Source organism: Nannobrachium achirus, assembly GCF_963921795.1.
Source record: "Nannobrachium achirus genome assembly, chromosome: 22".
NCBI classification, from domain to species: domain Eukaryota; kingdom Metazoa; phylum Chordata; class Actinopteri; order Myctophiformes; family Myctophidae; genus Nannobrachium; species Nannobrachium achirus.
The window spans coordinates 12,083,875-12,107,997 of record NC_137829.1 but is presented as its reverse complement, the minus strand read 5'-3'; the positions used below and the strand labels follow the sequence as shown (position 1 = coordinate 12,107,997).

The following is a 24,123-nucleotide window of genomic DNA, read 5'->3' as shown; positions in this document are numbered from 1 at the left end:
AACTCAAACATCATGAGACTTTGTAAAGGAATGCAGATAAGTGAAATCCTTAGTTGACAAAGTGAACATTTACAATGATAAAGGCAGAATCCTGTGCAGAGGACAGCAAAGTCCTGGAAAGGCATCATTTTCAAAGCTCCCGTGGACGGCGTCCTGAAAATGATGGCTTTCCAGTAGTTCGTTTTACTAAACCTTTAGTAGGCTATGTTATTTAGCCTACCCAATAGTAACAGAATCCATTGAAAAAAATTCTTCCATCAATTATTTAGTGATTCAACCATATTTAATTTTGGATTCATTGCAAACAGACCACTAGGGGGCGAGCCCAACTTGTTTGCGATGGTTTTTGAAAACCTTATGCCTTACCTAACCTAACCTAACACACCATGGCAAAAATCTAAAACTTGTCAGTCACCAAGTGTAGCCTGGAATCAGAGGAATCCGCCGGTGCAATTTTGTTTGTCTGGCTACACAAGGCTACACCAAATTGTCTCCACCAGGCCAAAGGCATGGGGAAGACTATGTTTTCACCCCTGTCCGTCCGTGTGTCCGTCCGTCCGTCTGTTACCAGCTAATCTCTGGCGCCATTGGCCCGGTCACTGCCAAACTGTGTACACACACTCCCTGGATGCCAATTCAGAACATCTGCCCCACATTTTTCACATCATGGGCCTGTTCCAGCACCACCATGAGGCCGATTTTTGCAAAACTCATTTTTGGACAGCACTCCTACAGATTTTGACCAAAAATCACACAAAGCGGTACACAGATCAAGATGGATCAATCTGTCCAATATTTCATATTCTATCCTAATTGGCTAACATTGTCTTCCAAAGTTTGCACGATTGGTCCATTTTGAAAATAATGCCTCAAATCATGAACGCAGCTTGTGATTAGAGAAATTTGGCATGCACATTACCACTAGGTCAAGGAACAAATGCCACCCTTTTCACATTGACCTGTTATAGCGACACCAGCAGGCCACAATAAAATACCTGACCTGGCGGAGACCTGTGCTCGGAAGAACACTGCTTCTAGTTTACATATTAAATCCTCCCGGCAGCCATTGTCGACACTATCTTGAAAATGTATGCATTTCCAGGAGTTTCTCCTACATTTTTAGTATGTTATTAATATTTTAACATACCCAATAATACCAGAATCCATTGATAAATCTATTCCATCAATTATTTGGGGTTTCAACCATAACTAGTCCTTACCCGTTCAAAGATATGAGCTCCGAAATGATGTGCAGTGTGTGGGTTATGGGGTGTGCACTGTGCACACAGTATATGAGGGATGGAAAGTAACTTTCTGGTGCTTGCTTGCATGATAATATGTAGGAGCATCAATGTAACAAATACCCGTTTCGTTTAAAGGCTACAGAGATACTGTGTACCCCCCCCCCCCACCACACACACACACACACACACACACACACACACACACACACACACACACACACACACACACACACACACACACAGAGCTGGTTAAACATGTTGCCCCATGCTAGATGCAGAATAGATATGCCTCATGCTAGATGCAGAATAGATAGTAGTTACACCATAAAAATGCTAATATACAGCATATGATTTGTGAAAGTGACAAACGGGCTTCACAGAGCTGGTTAAACATGTTGCCCCATGCTAGATGCAGAATAGACATGCCTCATGCTAGATGCAGAATAGATAGTAGTTACACCATAAAAATGCTAATATACAGCATATGATTTGTGAAAGTGACAAACGGGCTTCACAGTTATGTCAGGTGTGTTCATATGCTTATGGTGATGCGATTTCAGATCAATTGCTCCAGCCACTGAGGAGAAACGCTGTGACAGACACTCAGATATTCGCAAAATTATAGTATAGTCTACTACTGACCTATGTAACATTGGAGTCATTGCAAACTGACCACTAGGGGGCTTGCCCAACTTTTTTGCGATGGTTTTTGTAAACGTTATAAACCATACCAAAAATCTAAAACGTGTCGCCATGCATGATTTTGATGATTTTGGCCGAATCCCCTCCCAGCTAGAGGGCGTCGCGGAGAGCCAGAAAGCCATGGCTGCAGCTGGGTACTTGAAAACTCACATAGCAACAGTGCTGCATGAGCACCAGCTCTGTGACAGCTGCGTGCACTGAACAGGCGGCGTGATTCCGATTTCTATTGGCTGACAATGTCATCCATCTACAGACAACTCCGCCCACTGCCCTGTCGCCTGCACAGAAAAAAGTCTTTGAAGTGCAAGGGGCGGGGTCAGGCAAATTATGCCATGTGTTCACCAACTCCTGTGCGTTCATTGGCCCACAGCGCCAGCCTCTACGCCCATCTTTGCAGGACGCCGTTTGGATTGGCTGCACCGGCCACCCCAGATTTCCTATTCTCCACCGCCGTGTAGTCTTTTAGCGTAACCCCGCCGCTGTAGTCCGTCGGCTCGACGAAACGGTACCCGAGCGCGCTTACGCAAGGAACGTAGTAAACGTCCGTAGTGACAAAGACAAGCGAGCCCGAGACCTGGTGGTGGGGAAGGAATAAAAAAATAATTTCACTGTATCGTCGCACCCGTCCCGAAGACCATCACCGTTCCTCGAAACGCTCTGTGGCCCCGAGGCCCTCCTGGAGAAGCTCCGGAACGTGTCGGCAGAGAGGGAGGACCTGGCGCAGAGATTTTCAAAACGCTCGCGTAAAAAAAAGGACTGGGCGATTGGCAGTTTTCCCCCTGAATCGTCAGTAGCAGGGTATAGCGAGGGAGCCGCCATGGCAGTGGGATCATTGAGCCTCCACATCGGGATATGAAGAGAGGAATCGCATGGTCCCGAATCGTTAAGAATACCCAGCATTTAGCTGTGATTTCAGCGACGGAAACAGTTGTCTAGTGTGATGATCTGACTCTTCTGTGCATTTTATTCACCTCAAGAGAAGAAGTCGCAGGCTGGTTTTTATTCGGAGGGGGGCTCAGGGAGGGAGAGGCCAGATTCATGACTATTTTAGTCGAAGACGTGTCTCCCAAAAGGCCTGCTGAAGGAAAACGAGGAATATAAGGAGGAAATGTTGCTTTGATTGACTGTGGGGAGAGAAAGGAAAAGGGTAGATTATCAGGCGAAAAACCGAACTACTGTATGAAGGATCGTGGATAAAAAAAAGGGAGTCGTTTTCTTCAATTATTAATCATATTGAATTCAAGGACTGTCAGCCTTTGGATGAGAAGATTTGGCGAATCGACCAGCCCTGCCATTTACAGTGAGATATTAGGCCTATAGTCTTCTATAGTCCAGAGAGAGCCAGAGGGATTGCATGATGTCGGGTCGGCCCAGAACCACCTCGTTCGCGGAGAGCTGCAAACCAGTGCCGCAGCCCTCGGCTTTCGGCAGCATGAAAGTCAGCAGTAAGTAAAAAAGAACCCTGTAATTCTTCTAACCGCCATACACCGGCTTCTTGTACCATGTCAGCCGCCTGGTAAAAGGCCCTGTTCGGCAGAACGCTGTGTTCTCACCGAATGGCCACATTATTCCCTCGTATAAGCTACTAAAAACCACGTCGAAAAAAGGCTGCCGAGAGAACCGTGCACACTGCACAGCAGCTCTAGATGGCAAAGCGTTGTCATATCTGTGTCACCAGCTGAGATTGACACTCCTGCGTTGTGAGGAGGGTGCGCTGTGCTGCTGTGACGTGCGGCTCGGCCCCGGGCAGTGGTGGAAAGAAAAAGTACTTTTACTTGAGTAAAAGTACTTTCAATACTGCAATGCAGAAATACTCTGTTACAAGTAGAAGAAGTCCGGAAAAAGTACGGGTACCAAAATGTACTTAAATACAAACGTAAAAAGTACTCATTATGCAGAATGTCCCATTTCACAGTTTTGAAATGTATCCAAAATATTTGAAAATAGCTGATCTACAAGCTCACATTGCGTCGCATTGTGAGCTTGTAGATGTACCTATATATACGGCTGAAGTGGGTAATGCATACTAGTGCATATTTTGTAATGTCCTAAATCAAAATCTAACCAAAAAAGTAACTAGTATTAACTAAAGTGTTCAAATAGTAAAGTAATAGTGAAGTAAAAGTACAACATTACTTGAGTAATTGTACTTAGTTACTTTACACCACTGGCCCCGGGGCTGGTCAGTCGCCAGGGTTAGCAGGCCTCGCCGGGCCAGAGGGTGGTAGGGCTGGCATCGGGCCCAAATCTACATGCTAGCCTTGCTTTACCGCAAGATCCGGTACGATTATTAGCTGTTGCATTTAAAGGGGAAAAATGTATATACCCACTCCACTAAAAAAATCACCCCAATGACGACTCGACGTCGACGAGAACAGCGAGCTCATAGTTTAAAGCGACAGCATCGGTCTGTTTATTACGCAACTGTCAAAGGGAAGGTGTGCCCATTGCCCAGAACGTGACTCGGGAGCACTGGTCTGCTCGTATTATCTTTTGGCAGCCTCCAAATCTGTTCTACTGACAATCAGAAGTCAGACGGTTGTGTCAAACACAGTGTAAGCCATTGGTTCTCAAAGTGGGGTCTGGGGACCCTCAGGGGTTCCTTGAGTATGTTCCAGGCGGTCCCCAGCTAAATGATATTAGTTAGGAACCAAAAATGGTTATGTAACTCAGTGTACAAATGGGTGTCCATTTGGTTCCATTTGTACACTCCCTGAGTTAAATTAACATTGATTTTACAATATAGATTGTGGTCTTGGAGATAAATGCCATTATATGGGGGTCCGGACCGTAGCCTAATGCATGTCAAACTGGGGGTCCTTTAAAATTGTTGGATCACTGCTTCTCTTATGGGGGTCCCTGGCATATTCGCTGTCAATTTGGGGGTCCTTGACATGAAAAGGTTTGAGAACCACAGGTATATCATGCACAGAAAGCCATAGTGTAAGCATCCTCAGGGAATTGGCGAATAAGCTGCAGAAGAAGTACTATGCCATGTGGTCTGCTGGCAGTCACTGACTGCGTCTGACTCTAGGCCAGAACACAGATTTTAGTTATCAATATTAGGTCCTAGCCTTGGATCAAGACTAATAGATGTATTATGGAGTCTGACTTTTACTTTTGTATCTACTAGGCCTTACCCGTTCAAAGATATGAGCTCCAAAATGATGTGCAGTGTGTGGGTTATGGGATGTGCACTGTGCATACAGTATATGAGGAATGGAAAGTAACTTTAACTGGTGCTTGCATGATAATATGTAGGAGCATCAATGTAAGAAATACCTGTTTCGTTTAATGGCTACCCCCCCCCCCCCCAGCCCGCCCGCCCATCCGCCCACCCGCCTGCGCACACACACACACACACACACACACACACACACACACACACACACACAGAGCTGGTTAAACATGTTGCCCCATGCTAGATGCAGAATAGATATGCCTCATGCTAGATGCAGAAAGATATGAGCTCCGAAATGATGTGCAGTGTGTGGATTATGGGATGTGCACTGTGCACACAGTATATGAGGGATGGAAAGTAACTTTAACTGGTGCTTGCATGCTAATATGTAGGAGCATCAATGTAAGAAATACCCGTTCCATTTAACGGCTACAGAGATACTGTGTACCGATCTGCATGATTTTGGACAACATCTGTAACAGGGCCAGAACCCCCCCCCCCCCCCGCCCGCCCGCCCGCCTGCCCGCCTGCACACACCACACTCCCCCCCCCCCCCCCCCCCCCGTGTGTGTGTGTGTGTGTGTGTGTGTGTGTGTGTGTGTGTGTGTGTGTGTGTGTGTGTGTGTGTGTGTGTGTGTGTGTGTGTGTGTGTGTGTGTGTGTGTGTTTGTGTGTGATTGTGCATGGCCTGAACAACAGCGCCCCTCCCTTAACATGTGTGGTCACAAAAGGTACTGTAGGCTAAATAGATATAGATACACCATAAAAATGCTATTATACAGCATACGATTTGTGAAAGTGACAAACGGGCTTCACAGTTATGTCAGGTGTGTTCATATGCTGATGGTGATGCGATTTCAGATCAATTGCTCCAGCCACCGAGGAGAAACGCTGAGACAGACAGACAGACAGACACTCACTCAGACATTCGCAAAATTATAGTATAGATGATATGTCAGAATCGATAAAATACAAATATGATGGTCTTGATTCTAAGGCAATTAGGTCCACACAATTAGAAACATTGTTTATTGTTTCATGTTAATACAAACATGACAACTGTTGTACTGTACATAGCCTTTAAATAATACTAATAATGCCATTGACACCACATAGGCCTTGCACATCACAAATACAATGTCAATTTGATGTCCATGCTTTCAAACTCGAACTTTATGACCATAGGATCGTAGTGTAAAAGAAAGAAGGATGAGCACCTTCAAGTGATACTTATTATTTGACATACCTATATGAGTGTGAGTGGCATGGTTCCCCCTACCACATGTGTGAGGATAATGGTGGGAGCTAGAAATCTTAGTGTCATAATGTGTTTTGCATTGTGAGCTTTGCAGCAGAATCTCTCTTGGATCTAAATACTGATGTATGTTAGTGGGGCGAGGCCTTGAGCGTAGTCAGACTCTCCTCTGGTCTCCAGAACTGGACATCTCCCACACACAATCTTGAACCACAGCTACAGATTCAGGCATTCAAGTTTTTGGGGTACTGCTGTCTGCTGTCTGTGATCTTGGTTTATTTGTGTTTTATAGCAACAGTTAAGCGGTATTGCCGCTCATTTTAAGACATTTCATGCTAGTCTACATTCTTCAACATGATTAAGTATTCTAAAATTAGAACCCAGAGAACTAGGACTGCACTGCACTAGACATTTATTAGCTGCTCAATTAACAAGAAGGGGAGGCTGACTGGATTTTTATTTTTACGCAGAATGCTAGCTTTTATTTATTATTTAACACCGATTGAGCTTTTCATGTCAGTCTAGTCAGTGTGGTTCATCTCCAGAAGACCAGAACCAGAAAAGTATTTAAAGGGGAAGACCACCCATTTTCAATATTGAACTATGTCATTAATATACCTTAGAGGAGTTGTGTGGAAATAGAAAAAACGTTCCCCTCTTCTGTGTTGCCTAGAACTGGAGAATTGATTTGGGGGTTTGTATTTTAAAGTACAACTTGATGACATCACACAGTTGTGTTCAATATTGAAAATGGGTGGTCTTCCCCTTTAAAGAAAATAGCCTAAATGCAAATGCCAGCATACCATCAATGGCTTATCTCTCAATCTGGAATGTTATGAACGATTGGATGGCATTCTCACTTCACAGTCACATCCTCAGTTTAGAGATGAAGATGAATTTTGCTCTGGCCTTTAAATCAATGAATGCACCATTCCACTATTAAGGAAGATTGCAAAAAATAAGTATTTGAGTACTTGTAAAGACAATAAAGGCATTGTGTATCTTGACAAATGACAAATCCCATCTACCTCAAACCTCATATACCCCAAAATCACAATGGTATCTTTATTTCCCACTGGCTTAGATGATACTAGGGAGCACTTTTACAAAAGTGTTCCCACCATGAAACAAGTACAAGCAGTGACGGAAACCTTTGAATCAACCAGGCTGCCTTAATGGAAAGCCATACTGCCATGTACATTGCACACACCACCCCCAACACACATATGTGCACCAGTGTGTATGAATAACTTGGCCAGTGATCTGAAGCAGCTGTAGCCAACATGTATGGTCCGACCAAGAGTGAATGGTGGTGCCCCTCCCACACACACACACGCACGCACGCACACACAGACACACACGGACACCCCTGGTTTTGTTTTGTGAGTGAGGCAGCTGGCCAAGAACAATGAGTAGCTTGTTTAGCATTTCAAAGCTCCCGCTCTCTCTTTCCTTCTCCGTCTCTGTCTCCCTGTCCTGCTCTCTCCACTTCTTTCTGTCAGTGACGGTGGGGACAAAATGAACCAATTACGCACACGCTTTGATTTCAAGTGAAACAGAATGTTTTACAGAGACGAGAGTCAAGGATGAGCTAACAGAATCGCAACAAAATAACGAAAAACGCAGGTTTCAGGAAGGGAATAGTCTCACTCCTGTGATCCAGTCCGATGACAATAGTTGACTCTGATTGCTGTGGCAACACGGCGGCTGTAGCACCATGACGACTGTACCATGACATGACTCAGGCTGCACACTGGGAGTGTCGTCATACACATCCATGGACTCCCACTGTCTAATCAGCAGCCCTCCTACATGTCTACATGGATGCTGGTTCACATTGGCTAATATCTGCCCCGCTCTCGCTCTCTCACCGGTGACATTCCTCTTCCTGTGACTGGATGTTCCAGTAATGTTGCATACTATCTTCAGTATCTTGCCAAACTGTCAACTGTGCTGGAACACTTTACTTGTGCGTGCGTACGTGTGTATGTGTGTGCGCGTACAGTATACACGTTCACATTCACACAATGCATGCATAAGATTTTCATTTGGCACAGTTCCTTATTGACCATATCTTACCTAATAACTCTGAAAATGTATCAGTCTTCACACAGACTATTCTGGTCTAGTTGTCACTGCCTCCACACAGAAGGACTCCATTTTATTGACACCCGCAGGCCCACACATTCACTTTATGAGAGCTATTGATTTCTCTCGGTGTAATAGTAATGTCATAACTCAAGTAATGACATGCTATTGGAAGTTCAGAACATTTTCAAAGGGATTTGTAATGGCAACAGGGTGGGCCTAATGGTGCTTGACTCCATAGTTTGCCATACTAAAACAATGAATAGCTGCTATATGCATACCTGTCCTGCATATTATTGTCTGTATAATTTAACTGTTGTTTTTCTGTACACTCACTGTCACCCATATTCCTTGTTCAGTTTTCCTACAGTGAGCAAAGTTGGCCAGGAAGAAAATCATCCAATTTCTTGCTGTAAAAAAGTTTGCTGTGCCTGCTGATCGTGTTAGTACAGTAACCTCAAGGGAATGGTGCTCAGCATACCTGTGTAAACTGTACAACTGTACCCTCTAGCAACTGCACCATGGGATGGCAAGTGATGACGAGTGTTACAAGTAAAAACCTGACACTCAGCTGGCAATAAAATTCATGGGTTTATTGACTTATTATGAGAAAGAAAAGTTCCACGTGCCTGGTATGCCAGATGCCCAGTCCACCCGAGTATAAGTGACCATAAAACCACTAATAGACTTTTTTTATTTTTTATTTTAATGCTTAACACATGGGCGGCCAAGGTTTATAACATTTATAGCTGTTGCTGGTGCCACCATTGACTTACGTTATGTTTTGATGAGCCCCGCAAGCTTCGTGCGTGTGCACGTGCGTGTCCAGAGAAGATTGAGGAGGTACTCCATTTGTTTACAAACGCTCGCGAAACTCGCGGTAAAAAAATCGCGGTAAATTCGCGGTAAAGTGTCGCCGTGAAAACAATCAGCTCTCTGCCTCCATGGGGCTGTTTTTACCTCATTCTCAGATAAAGCCGTTCTTATGTTTCAAAGTAGAATCTAAAGCCATGTAAAATCCTTCCGTGTGGGGAGAGACAGGGGGCTTCCTGCCCTGGCTGGGTGACGTAATGGATTCAGGGCATGCAAAGGGAAGCTGCGGTCTCGAAAAGTTAACTATTTGTTGACTCGTCCCTCAACGATATAACTTCCTGTGGCAGGGTGACATCTAGTGGCCATAACTCGTCCCTGAACGCGTTTGGCTCCCCAAGTGTTAATAAATGAATGGGGTATTACTAAAATTATCTTGACTACAGACTTTGGCTCAATAAGAAGAATTTTCTATACTCAAACGGTACTTGAAGTCATTAGCTGAATATAGTTTGCATGCATATACGCATAGTTTCTTATATATCACTCCTATGAAACAACAGACAGATGTACCGTATACTTGAATATCATACTGTTTCTTTAAGTCTGATACTGTACATGAGGAATGGGCTGCATGAAAGCATTCTCTATTTTATCTGGCATTTCCTGTTCTTTGTGTGCGTGCAAGGTTAACATTTAGGCCCTATGGTGGGGGTGGCCATCTTCATGGACATGGGAACATAATCGACACTGTTTGACACATTGGATCTGTGCATGAGCTCTGCTCTGCAGCGGTGAAGTGTGCTGCCTTACACATTCAGAGTGAGCTAGGCACAGTGGCCTGAGATAGCCTCGTGACCTGACTCAGATACTGCCACCTCTGGCGAAGAGCTCCCGCAGCTGTCTCTCCCATTTGATTTAGTAGCTGAATAATGCGGCACGCGTAAATGAAGTCAGACGATTAGTGATGTGTCACATCTGTTATTCCTCAATGCGACGTTGCGGTAGGTTGTGTGGCCACAGCAATGCTAATGTATGGATGCAGGATGAGGTTATGCTGAGGTCAAACACTGGTTTGGGGATTATTACATATTCGTCGGGATTCAAACCCGCGACAGGCATCAGAGCCTTTGTGGCATGCACCTGGACGCTAGGCCAGCGGGCACCCCTGGTTTGGGGATTTTGTTTAGTTTTAGGAAGGGGGCTGTCACTGATTTCCTTTATTTAAAAAAGAAAAAAAAATATATTTTATATATCGGTATCGGCTGATGCAGAATTTTTTATTTTTGGCCCTTTTTATAGGATTCCTTCTATGTACTATTGGAGTAATACATATCTTCTGTGTAAACGGTATCTAAAGCCGTAAAGCTATTTGATATTAGATTTGTCAATGTATCGATTTTCCAATACTAGAAAGGGCGGCTGTAGCTCAGGAGGTAGAGTGGGTTGGCCAATGCTCCATGGGTCAGCGGTTAAAATCCCAGCTTCTCCTGTCTACATGTCGAAGTGTCCTTGGGCAAGACACTGAACCCCAAGTTGCCTCCGGTGAGCTGGTTGGTGCCTTGCATGGTTTCCACCGCCACCGGTGTATTAATGTGTGTGTGAATGGGTGAATGTAATGCACATTGTAAAGCGCTTTGGATAAAAGCGCTATATAAATGCACCATTTACCATTTTAGAAAGTGGAACGCATGTGGTGCTGTGCTCGGCAGTTTGTTCAAAATAGCTGGAATTTTAAAGAAGCTGTATTCACTTCAGCCTCCAATGTACATTAATTGATCAATCCAAAAATGTCTCTTGCGCGTGCATGCTTGCATGTGTGTTTGTGCGTCCGTGTGTGCGGATATTTCTCACAGACTGAGGAAGTGCAGAGGCGTCTTAGAAATGATCCTGCTGGAGTATGTGTGGGCAGTCTCTTTTTCCTCTATTTCTTGTCATTTCCTATCTTTTTTTGTCTAGGAAAGTCTATTTCTGTCATAGTCACAGAAGCCCCTCTCTGTCTCCTTTTTCTAAACTCAGTCCTGAAGAAAGTGAACGACTTTTCGGTTTCTCTGACTTATCTTCTGGTCTCACTTTCATCTCACTTCCCATTGCCTCGGCTCCTAATCACATCTGCAGCCACTCTGGGTTATGCGTCGGTCACATAGTCTCACACACACACAGCACACACGTGTGCGTGTACACACTGAATGATATCCTAACCAAACAATGCCCAAACAGCACATTGTGAGTGTGACACAGTTTTGCGTGAGCATCGCAAATGCGTCCGTGCGTGTGTGTGTGTGAGTGAACCCCCCAGCTATTCTCTGGCTCTTTGGAAACGTTTAATTTTTGGATTAAGACTATTTCACTGGTGTAGGAGTAGATTATTTAACATGATCGTGAAGTGAAAATCCTCCATAGAAACCCATTGATCTTGCAACAAAGAAGCCTCATTATCTCGAAAAAATACATTTTGATCCCAAGAGTGCTCCAATGATGGTTTTCTGCTGAAAACCGTCTGCTGCGACCGTCAGGTCACAGCGTGATTTTAGGCCAAAATGTGTAGAAGTGTGGAAAAATGTGTATGTAAAAATCGGCCTGATGGTGGCGCTATATGGGACAGATGCATGTTGATGAGATGAGTGTAGCCATACTGTGTACCGATTTGCGTGATTTTAGGGCAAAATCTGTAGGAGCAGTGTCCAAAAATGTGTTTTAAAAAATCGTCCTGAAGGTGGTGCTAAATGGGACAGATCCATGTTGATGACATCAGTGTAGAGCAAGTGTGTACCGATTTGCGTGATTTTAGGGCAAGATTTGTAGGAGCAGTGTCCAAAAATGTGTTTTAAAAAATCGGCCTGAAGGTGGCGCTAAATGGGACATATCCATGTTGATGAGTGTAGACATACTGTGTACCGATTTGCGTGATTTTAGGGCAAAACTTGTAGGAGCAGTGTCCAAAAATGTGTTTTTCAAGAATCTGCCTCATGGTGGCGCTAGAAGAGGGCCATGTGAGAATTGATGGGTGGATGTTGTGGTTTGGCAGGCAAGGAGTATGTGTGCAAAATTTGGCATGGATCGGGGTAACGGTTGCGGAGATATGAGCAGGGCAAAAGTGTGACGTGTGACGGAGGGAGGGACGGACAGACAGACAGTCGGTGGAGGTTTTGGTAGTATGTGCGACCTGACGGTCGCAATTAAGTGACCAAAAATCAGCGCATTTTCATCCCGGCTTTTCAAAATAAGAGCAGCCGCCTATTGGAGGAAGTCGGGGCACTCTGCGCCCCTTCATCCCTTCAAAGTAAATGGCACTCACACATGGGACACTGTGCTGCACTGCTGGGTCAGTGGGGTCAATGATCAGTCTCAACCCTAGATACATGTAGATCAGGATGTACTTTGGAAGCGCTGACAATCTGCAGAAAATAAAGCGGATGTGTCCCCCCCCCCCCCCCCCCCCAACAATTCCATATTGCCTTTTCAGTTGTGTGAATCCAACTGTAAATTGAATTAGTCTATTAGCCTATCTAGCTTGCTTCTAGGCAGAAATGGAAAATATATTTTTAAGACCTTAAAATTTTGCTTTCTGAATGGAAATGATAAAAAGGCGAAATTACACAGACTCAGTCTGTATAGCATTCGAAGATTGAGGAAGGGTTGTCTGGCTTGAGAGACTGAATGTAGATGGATGGAGGCATCGTGGTCTGGTCAATGTCCTCTGCATGACAGCGGGTTATCACTGCAGCGTTCCAGATGACACTGTTTATATGACCATAGCCGATAATCTGCCAAATGACATGCTAATTAAGTAACAGCTGACTTGGGCTGTTAGACTAAACTGGAGCTGCGTGTAGCAAGCATGTGGTGGTGCTACTGCTGATAACATAATGTCCGATTTGGAGTAAAATATAACCTACATATTGTCATATGGTTGTCATTTTGGCTAATGTGTAATCCAAATACGCAGAATGTGCAACGGCAGGATATGCTAATATGGCATATTAGGCTGGGAGAGAGTTACGCATTTGAAGCATTGACAGGGTTCACTCCTAAAGGCTGACATAATGGTCAGGGTTCACAAGGCTCTGTATGGCTGGGATTATGGGGGCTGGCTGGGGAGTTTGTCCCGCAACCGGGGACAGGCAGCATGCGTCTGTGGCACGCGACAGTCTATTAGCTAGTTATCCTTTAACTTCCAGCTAACATGGACTTTACCCCTGATACTGCACACATGCATAGTTGCATACATACTGTAGAGAGAATAGCACAGGATAGAACAAACCCCTCTTAAATGGGAGAAGACCTCTCTGTGATGCCCTAGAGCAGTGGTTCTCAAAGTGGATTCCAGGGACTATGTGGGTTCCTTTAGAGTGGTCTAAATTGTCCCAACAAGTCTGTAACTCTGACAAATGGAACCAAATGAACCATGACGGGTTCATTTGGTTCCATTTGTACACTGTCAGAGTTAAGGGGAGACCTTGAAATGTGAACATTTGAGAAAAAATGCCCTATTGACAGACGAGAAGAGATTCAATGTTGAAGATGAAAGATCCAGATCTATAGCCAGTTCACAAGTATCTCAGACATACAGGGCATTCCTACAGTATTATGACATTTCACCGGTCGTAATCTTGGGTGTTACGCGGTCCATGTTGTAGCACATGGTGGGCGGTTATCTTCCCAAGGTTGCTGCTGACTCATGTCCAACTAGAACAGTTGTAGGCATGTCGGCTAGACTTCCTATCTGAATTGTCACTCTGGAATGAAGCACCTATCCTCAATCATGACTGAATAAAAGAATGGCTTAACCACATGAACCCTAGTGTCCATATTTTTGGGCATGTCATAATAGGCGAACATTCTGCAACTACTGTACAAGCAGATTGGCTATTTTCGCCAGAATTCAAGTTTATGGACTAACAATTCCTTGTATGTGAAGGTATGATTATCAGGTAATCATTAGATCTCTCCCATGGTTTCCCCTACTGCATGTTTTTTGTTTGTTGAAAAAACGCTAACCCATGGTCCAACCTACACACATCTCAAGTAAAAATTCTTTGTTTTATTGTTTTTGGACCACCTTTTTCTTTCTACATTTAATTCACTCAAGCACAAGAAGTTGAATCTGTACACTCGCCTCCCACATCCGTTGGTTGGTCGGTGGCTTTATTTACCACGCAAATCTCTCCCTTTGTCTTTACAGGGGACAAGGATGGCAGTAAGGTCACCACAGTAGTGGCCACCCCAGGCCAAGGCCAAGGCCCTGACCGGCCACAGGAGGTGAGCTACACGGACACCAAGGTGATTGGCAACGGCTCCTTCGGCGTGGTCTACCAGGCCAAACTGTGCGACTCTGGAGAAATGGTGGCTATCAAGAAAGTACTGCAAGACAAAAGGTTTAAGGTGAGGGACAGACGGACAAACACTGCCGAACTCATATTTACGCTGTCAATATTGATTCCTTCGATACATATTCCCATGCTTAAACTTACAATCGTTGTAGTTTAATGAAGGCAAAAGAAAAGTGGTGTTAATAAGTGTACACACATACAGTACACACACACACACACACACACACACACACACACACACACACACACACACACACACACACACACACACACACACACACACACACACACACACACACACAAATAAACTCTTCTCTCTCACACACACACACACACACACACACACACACACACACACACACACACACACACACACTCTCTCTCTCAGTCACTGTTTAGAACAATGCAGTGCACCCTAAGAAAAGATGAATGAGTGCGATTATCTGTGAAAGAGACATGAAAGGGGTGATCCTTGTCAACATTGTTCTCTGAGAAAAGGAGAACGGAGACAGAAAACCCAAACAAACCTTTAAAGTGCCGCGTGATTGACACATTGCTCTAAACGTGCGTGTGTGTTCCCTTGCAAATGAATTACGCAGAAGGACGAGGGAGGGGTTGGGGGTGTCCACTCCAGATCTCTCTACCACACACAAGCATAGGCGATCACATAACCACTCAGTCATTTGTCAAATTCAGCCCTGTTGTCCCCATGGAAACTTTAATATTTCCTCTGCAGAGCGTCATTGGTAGGTGCTGCTGCTCCCCTGCGTTTGAATGGAGGTGATTGATGGCGTGTTGTTGCTGGGCTGTAGAGACATTGTCTCGGTTCCCTCTGCTGCGATGACAGCTGAACTGGTCAGGGGGGTACAGTGCTCTCTGCACCAGGGGCTTACAGCAGCTCGCTGATTTGAAAAAGGCCTGGGTGGGTCTGTACCTGGCATGGAGGGCAGCTGCTGAGATTCGTATTATCAGCTGCTCAGATTCATATTGGCTTTTGAGTGTTTTTGGCCTCATAAATGACATGTTGATTTTTACTCTTACTATTTTTGCTTTTACTTTTTTACTTTATCTCACCAAATCTCACCAATATAAGAGTTTGCCTGTTGCTCTCAACCAGAATGGCCTACAATATAACTATACTGTATAAGTAACCCAATTTTTATGGGTAATGGATCGTGTAAAAATTCAATTTTCTTTTCCTACATTTAAAAAAATATAGGCCTACATACATTTATTTAAGAAAAGTAATATTTTTTTTAAAATAACCTTTATAACAAACAAACCTACAGATCTAAGAAATTCCATTAAAAAAAGAATAATAATAAAGAAGTAGTAAAAAGAACCAATCTACAAGCTCGCAACGTTGTGCGCTTAGATCTGCCGTTTTCAATTGTTTGGGTCCTGGGGTAATCGTCTGATCTCTCTTTTTGGGTCTCGACCTAAAAGGTTTGGGAACCATTGCTTTACGCAGTGATTGGCCATGAAATCGTTGCAGTTCCTCTACCCAATATCCACAAGGCCACTCTGCTGCTACTCAGAATTAGGTCAATTTATCCAGGACAGCTCACTGTATAACTAGCCTTACCGGAGTGATAAAATGGTGACAAAGACCTGCGGCTACTGAGGTTTTGAAGGACAGCTTTTTAATATCCAATCTGGGGATAGTCGTCGTGCCTGCCTGACTAATGTCACTTGCGTCTGCCTTTTCACTGTTGTGCATAGCTAACCGGTTTAGCTAAAACCTGGTGAGCTCAAGTTAGTTGCTTTTAACCTTTTAAAGCTCAGCACACGTTTTCCATTGCTGACTGTAAACGCCTAATACCTAAATCTGTTGTGGTGCTTGAACCAACAGGATTTCAGAAAAGGCAACACGGGAAATCCTTCCTGACAGGAGACAACCAGCCAGTATGGTGGTATAGTCGTCAGAAACCAAAATGTGTGTCTCAATCGAAACCCAACATTTTCGCCTGAGCACCTGCCACCCAATGTGGCACATTCAGACGAGAGCACCGAAATGTTTGATTGCAGGACAGAAGGCTGACTGTGGTCTAGAGGCAGGGAGCAGAGAACGGTATTGTCGCTTCAAGCCACGGCCTGACAACGTGGCACCTCGGCACACAAGCCTTCTACTCTTAACCCCCATATCTGGCACCGACCAACGATACAATCCATGACATGCTAGCAGGCGCCGTACCCTGTCAGGGGTTAACGACATGACGACATCATCACAGGCTGAGCTCTACAAAGCGTTCCTCATAACCTCCAGTTAAGACTGGCGGTTTTTTGGTGCCCCCGTTTTCTACCAACCTTAAGAGCTGCCACCTCCTGCTTTTCGCGCTTTCTCTGCCTGTGAACGGGTTGTTACGACAAATGAGTCGAATGAGCGCTAAGTCTCCTCACATGACTGTCGGGGGTATGTGCTGTTTTGAATGGTTTACACACAAGTACACACGCACGCACACTCAAAACACCTGCGTTCTATTTTCTCTAGTCTCTCACCTCTCCACGCCCCTTTTCGGTGTTTTTTTTTTTTTTCTGTCTGATTCAGCTCTTGTTTTTGTCTCTGAAGACAGCCTGGGGGCTGCAGCTTTTTAAACAGAACCAGAACCAAACCACTTCAATGTGCATGAGTACCTACCTCTTCCAGGCAGTGATATGACCACCCCTCCCAATCCCCCCCCCCCCCCCCCCCCCACACACACACACACACACACACGTGTCAGCGTCACATACGGTAATCATGTGAGTAGGCTCTGCATTATAGCGCAGCTGACTTCAGAGCGTGAGCGAGCACATGAGTGCGCGTCCACACACATGCATGAGAGTGTCGATGTTGGTGGGCTTTCAACTCGACGGCAGGTCCTCGTGCAATCTGGGATAGGCTCTCATCATCTGATGGATCACATATCAGTCCAGAGGAGAACTGATGCTGTCATCCCCCCCCCCCTCCACACACACACACGCGCGCACACACAGAGTATTGATCCATAGTGTGTCCAGTCCACTATTATTTGCTATCTATTCTTCAAGTAGAACAATGTGAAGCATCTGCTGTGTTAATTCTGTCACTGGATGTGATTGGGTGAAGAAAATGTGCTGTTCCTTTTCTTTTTAGTCGTCAAAATACAAAAATATGGATTCCAGGGTTAGAGTGGTTAGCGATGCAGTCTTTTGTGTCTTGCTTGTGGGTTGTAGATGGTAAGCCCTTAATATGCAAATAATTTAAAAGTGCCACACACAAACACTCTCGCATGCCTGTGGTTTTTGGAGGGGGTGAATAGAGGGGCCCTCACCACAGAATCCTTGTTCAGGGAAAATAAATTACCAAATGCTAAGTTTAATTAGGCTGTCATCTGTTGGCAGACTTTTGTAGAAGGCACCATTTGATACTATAATATTTGCAGTAAGTACCATGGAGCCTCTTTCATTTAGGATACTTTTGAATTTGTAACTTTGACTTTTGGCTCTAGAAACGGAAAGATATAAACTTTTGTTTCGACAACGTAGGCAAGGAATGGATTAATAATGGCTCTGTAGGTGGCCAGCCGTCTATAGGAGGCAGAAAGGCAGTATGTCTGTGTTTTGATTGATTGAATGAATACTTTATTTAGTCCGAAATGTAAAAGCTAAAGGATAACACAAAAAAGCCCTGGCGACTTCTTTCCATTGTGGTCCTTGTGTCTCTGTAAGGCTAATCCCACTAGACAGATAATAAGCACCAAATCTCATGAGCATGCTGCCAGTAGGCAAGGCAGTACCTCCATGTTTATTTTTATTTTTATATATATTTTGAAATATTAAAATAAAAATGTATAATGGAAGTCAAGTCATTTGGGGTCGGATCAGGCTGAAATCGTGTCCAAAGTTGGAAGTCATTGACTGATTCGTGATCAACTGATCTCATGAAATCCAAGGATCCTCCGACTTGTTTGACTTTAGTCTATGGTCTTGCACTCTACTGAAGACAAGTATGTGATTTTCTTTTATTAGATTTTGATAGTATTTTCTGATTTATTCGGATAGAATAGAGTAGAGAGACAAGAAGGACATGCCGCCACGCAGGGAATCGGCTTCAAACCCTGGCCTTCGCAACTCACGAGGAGCTTGTGGTCAGTCAGTGGAGTAACTGGTTGAACCGCCAGGCACCCATGTGACCTGCACTTAACACGCCGCCTGCTCATGTGGGCCATCCTTTGGACAAGAAGAACTTGACCATCAGTGATACGAGACACATGAAGCGGCTCTCTGTGCCAGAGGCGTGCTGCGGTCTCTCACTTTCACTCCTGTCTCTCTCAGTGCTTTCTCTCTCACTGTTAACGCTGTCGACTGCTGACACGCTGGACTGGTGGCTGACAGGTCAGCAGGAATAACTGCAGCAGAACTGGAGCTGGGCTGGGCGCTCCAACAGCCCGCCTGCTCCTCCTCCATATCGTCGTTGTCGGGTGGAAACCTTGTATGTCCAATAGGGATGGGACGATAAGCGATATTATCGTTTATCGTGATAAAAAACACTAAATTTAATTTATCGCGAAATCGTCCTCCGTCATGCACTGGGATCAATTCACCTTTTATTTGCCGAGCTGCATATCCGGTGCCATTTAAACCCTCTATTGGTAAAACGTACTTAACGTAATACAGTACACAACGCCTCGCACTGCGAGGCGTTGTGTGCTTTTAGATCGGCTATTTTCTCTACTTTTGTGAAACACTCTTGTATGATACAAGGTACATATAGGGCTTTAAATTATGAAAGAACATACTACCCGACAGTGACGATACGGTACCATCTCTCACACACTCGCACACACTCTCCTACCAAAGAGGGCGTCGCTGCAGTCCACAGTGGTGCGACGACTCCGACTCTGGTCCATGACGCGCACGCGCTCACACTTGCGCGCACACACACATGCGCGAGCATACAGTCTACAGGAAACCACACTGGAGGATGATGTAACTTTATGGTGCCCGTGGGGTGGGGGTGGGGGAAGGAGACGGAAAAAGGAGGGGTGGGGGGGGGTGGGGTCTGTGTGAACCATTTGCGTCTGTCTATAAGTGAATTAGCCCCAGTGAGATCGTCTATAATAGCAGACGCTCGTTTGCTGCCGCCGCCTCGAGCATAGGCCTCTGTCCAGATTATTACATAATCGCCCGATCGCAATTATTTGAGATAATTGGAATTATTTTGGCACAACAGTCGCTTCCATTCATATAAATTAATCTCTTGAAAAATATGCGGTGTGAGCTTGTAGATCAGGGATGTGCAACTTTGATGCTGGAGAGGGCCACTATATTTTCACACTCACTCCAGAGGGCCACAATGCATATAGTCAAAAATAGCCTATCTACAAGCTCAAAACGCGTCGCAGTGCGACGCGTTTTGAGCTTGTAGATCTGATATTTTTTGCTATTTTTGAAATTGGATTCCTGAATTATCTTTTGCTATTTTTGAATTGGAATCCTGAAAAGTTAAAATTGTATTTAATTTCCAATGCATTTATATGTTCTTATGTTAACTTTATGAACATAAATACAAATACATTGTGAATAAAAAAGACTAGTACTAGTCATTAAGATAATTAAAGTGGGTCATGTTTGCATGTTTGGAATTGTAACAGCTGAAATCAATAATACATTAGTATTCAGATATCAACCTGCGGGCCGCATTAAGTGAAGGTGAGGGCCGCATGTGGTCCCGGGCAGATGACCCCTGTATGTGTAGCCATGTATGTTGTAGATCATCTATTTCTGCTATTCTTTTTTGAAATGATTACATGCATTGGCCTGTTTTGGCCACTAGTGCAATAACAAAATCAGACAATGATCCAGTGAATCATTGTCATTTCTTTGTATGTTTACGTTATTTGTCATATCTGACCTTGGTTGATTTCAGTTTAGAAAGCCTAAAAGGCATACGTAAATGTCATTTTTATTTATTCTCCAAAGTTCAGTGGCAAGACACAATTTGAAGTTGTTAATCGCAATTATTTGAATGACAATTGTTAAAACAAAGTTCATGATCGTGACATGACAGCCCTACCGGGCTGTTGATGAGGTAGTGAAAAGTGAAAAGAAACAGATTTTGCACGAAAATCTGTTAATTTTTTACATTTCTGATTAATATAGTATTCAAGCAATAAATCAAAAAAAGTCAGGTAGTGAGTTGGACCTCTAATCTCTATCATCGTTTAGTCAAGTCAGTCAGTGGCACAAATCACTCAGTAAGTCTGCCTAGTTGGTCGATCAGTCAACTAGTCCGTATGCAGATCTGTCAACCAGTCTCTCTCTCTGTCTCTCTCTCTCCCTCTATAGTTTGCCTCCCACGTCTTCACACAGCAGAAAACATGCCCTCCAGTCGTAACACAAGCACTTTGGTCCAAGGCACTGTAGCTCTTAAGGAGGATGCTGGAAAAGGACGAGAGAGAGAGAGAGAGAGGGATGCTTATGGGCTCAAATGAAGCTTTTAAATCTTTACGTAACACTGAAATTTGCATCCCCACCGAGGATCAAGCACTCACTCATACTCACTCACACACACACAGACACATGTATGCAGAATGTGAATGGAAGGTGCAAAGCTTATTTTTTTTGTTTGCACGCTGTAAACATTTGTCTACACACCACACATGTGCCTGCTCTTTTTCGTGTTCAGGAGCACAGCTAAGCGTGTGAGGTTGTGAAAACACATACTTGTACTTATGTACTTATGCTGTCCTTATGTGAGAGGACTGTCACTTTGAGGCAGCTGGAGTTGGCATTAAGAGAGACTGTCCTGAAATGCAGGTCACACGTTTGATCTCCACAAAAGGTCCAGTTTGTTCTTGTCTATGCTTTTTCGCCGTGAGGTATGGATTGCAACCCGTGCCTTCTCATTCACTCAAAAGTCGGTCTGAAATCTTAACATTCAACCGTCTCACCGCTTTTCTCTCTGTGCCTCTGTCTCCTTTCAGAACCGTGAGCTTCAGATCATGAGGAAGTTGGACCATTGCAATATTGTCCGCCTGCGATATTTCTTCTACTCCAGTGGAGATAAGGTCAGTTGGGTGGCTCAACGTTTATTCTCTTGTATGTGTCCCTGTTCATCTGTCTTGTTTGGTACTTTGCTTGTCTGTTATCTGTCTGCCGAAACGCATTGCATGCGTGCGTGTCTGTCAGCCTGTGCTTTCTGGCTTGTCAGTGATGCTACATTATGTGCCCGTTTTGTCTGTCTCTCTCTCTGTGTTCCTACGAGCTGAACCACGGCGATGTGTGTTTCTGTGCATGTGGCCCGGCACTGTTAGGCCTTCTAGTTTATATCCGTGCTCACCAGCCAGCAGAAGCCCCCTGGAGACTACAAGGCTGGACTATGTCATTCAACTGGCTGACAAACTGGGCATGCAGTCTCAGGCTGTGTGTGTCAAATATAGACACACACACACACACACACACACACACACACACACACACACACACACACACACACACACACACACACACACAGTTAAGTCCAAATCCATGATTCTGCCGTCAGGAATCTTTCCACGATGGACAACTATGGTCTCCGTGCCAAGGCCCAGCCAGCCGGGATCATGGCTGAGGTTGAAGATGGGGAATGGGGTCAGGTTGGGGGGTGGGGTGGGGGGGTTGGAGTCCCATGGGTGAAGATGGGACAGGATGGGGGGGAGAGGGGTGGCTTTGGCTGACCAAAGGGCATCAGCTAATTATAGGTGGCGTTCCTAGTGAGCGCTCCGTGACCCCCCTCCCCCTCCCCCTCCTCCCACCTTCTTCCACCAGTCTCGTCCCCCCCCGATCCTGTAACACCACGTGCCAGACGACCTCTTGGAATCACATTGGGTTCTTGGTGCACTGAGACACGCAGACGGAGCAATCCTAGCCCCTGCCGGCCCAGCTGAGCTGCACCCTCCCTCCCTCCCTCCCCTCTCTCATGGCAGACGCATATATCCATATCTGTCGGCCCCCTCCCCTCCCTCTCTTCTGTCTCCTGCCCTGGTCTAATTGTGGAGACTGGCATTGTGTGATTGGTATGTTGGTTTACAACCTCTGGAGCTCTGTGGGGGGGGGGGGGGGGGTTGTTGAAAGAAAGAGGGTACACTCGTGGAAGATGGGAGAAGTCGAGTAAAAAGGAGCGTAAGAAAGGGAGACAAATGGACAGGTAGAAGAAAACGCACTTTGTTTAACAGGAGTTGTTTGGAGGTCAGGTTAGGTTTCTTGAAAGTCTGCCGTGTTCATTTAACATGTACAGTAGGCCATTGGTTCTCAAAGTGCATTCCAGGGACTCTGTGGGTTCTTTTTAGGGGGGTCTAAATTGATCCATACAAATCTGTAACTCTTACAGCGTACAAATGGAACCAAATTTGGTTCCATTTGTACACTGTCAGAGTTAGGGGGAGACCTTGAAATCTTGAAAGTTTGCGAAACACTGTCGTGTGCACCCAAAGAGTTAAAGTCAGCATGGCTAGCCGGCCTAGGAGCGCTACCACCGGCTGCTAGCATGTTAGCTGAAAGGACCTAGCGTTACGTAATAGCTGGCGGGTCGACCACCAGAGGACCACGTACCCTGCTGCCGCTTTTCAACTTTTCGACCACTTGCACAACACTGATCAAACAGGAGGCCACTGGTCCACGCACAGCGAGGCGATTTGACAAGGAGAGAGTGGTGTCATGCAGGCACAAGCACACATAGACATCAAAGGGGGCTTGAGCCCCTGCCCTTTTACCCGTCTGTAAAAAGTCCCCTTTCCAGACCATGAATGCAGTTTTTACTGTGATGAAAGAAATACAAATGCCCTCTTTCCATGCCATACCTGAAGGCAGCATTCAAGAGACAACTACTCCTTGGCTGCCAAACCACAACCTCCACCCCTCATTTCTCACATGGCCCTCTTCTAGCGCCGCCATGAGGCCGATTCTTGCGAAACACATTTTGGACACTGCTCGTACAGATTTTGGCCTAAAATCACGCAAAGCCGTACACAGTATATCTAAAGTCATGTCATCAGCATGGATCTGTCCCATTTCCCATATTCCCTCCTGATTGTCTACGATTGGCTTCTAAAGTTTGTGTATGCGACCCGACGGTCGCTTATCTACCGATTAGGGAGTCTTACTGGGAATGGGGTCAGGTTGGGGGGTGGTGCTTGAATGTTTTTAATGTCAAGGACCCCTAGAATTAGTATTTGACCGCAGACCCCGATCTCAAAATATGTTGTTCCAGGCACCACCCAGAAGCGAAGATATACTCAAAGATTTGCACAAATGTTCACGTTTTCTTCTAAAATAGCAGATCTACAAGTATATCTGCTATTTTTGATTAGCCAAAGTACCGGTATTTAAAAAAGTGGTTACGTGACACAGACACGTTCCCGGTCTTAATGGGTTAGGTCACGATGTGACGGGCTGTGAACTTCTATTTTCACCTTTGACATTTTTGTAAAATGTATAGAAATGGTAGTCATTTTAGTAACTTCTTTAGAAGATTTTGGAACATCTTCTACTATAATGACATGATGCCCAT

General features: G+C 44.9%; 1 protein-coding gene across 4 annotated transcripts in view; it reads left to right on the top strand.

Moving 5' to 3' along the window:
• The first annotated feature begins 2,578 nt into the window (after positions 1-2,578).
• Positions 2,579-24,123, top strand: part of gsk3ba (glycogen synthase kinase 3 beta-a) — a 34,235-nt gene continuing 12,690 nt past the window's right edge. For all 4 annotated transcript variants that reach the window (XM_080753041.1, XM_080753040.1, XM_080753039.1 and 1 more), the window contains exons 1-3: positions 2,579-3,391; positions 14,465-14,664; positions 21,560-21,643. In XM_080753041.1, the coding sequence (XP_080609167.1) occupies positions 3,301-3,391; positions 14,465-14,664; positions 21,560-21,643 (375 nt within the window). In that variant the 5' untranslated portion in view covers positions 2,579-3,300. The remainder of the gene's footprint in view (positions 3,392-14,464; positions 14,665-21,559; positions 21,644-24,123) is intronic.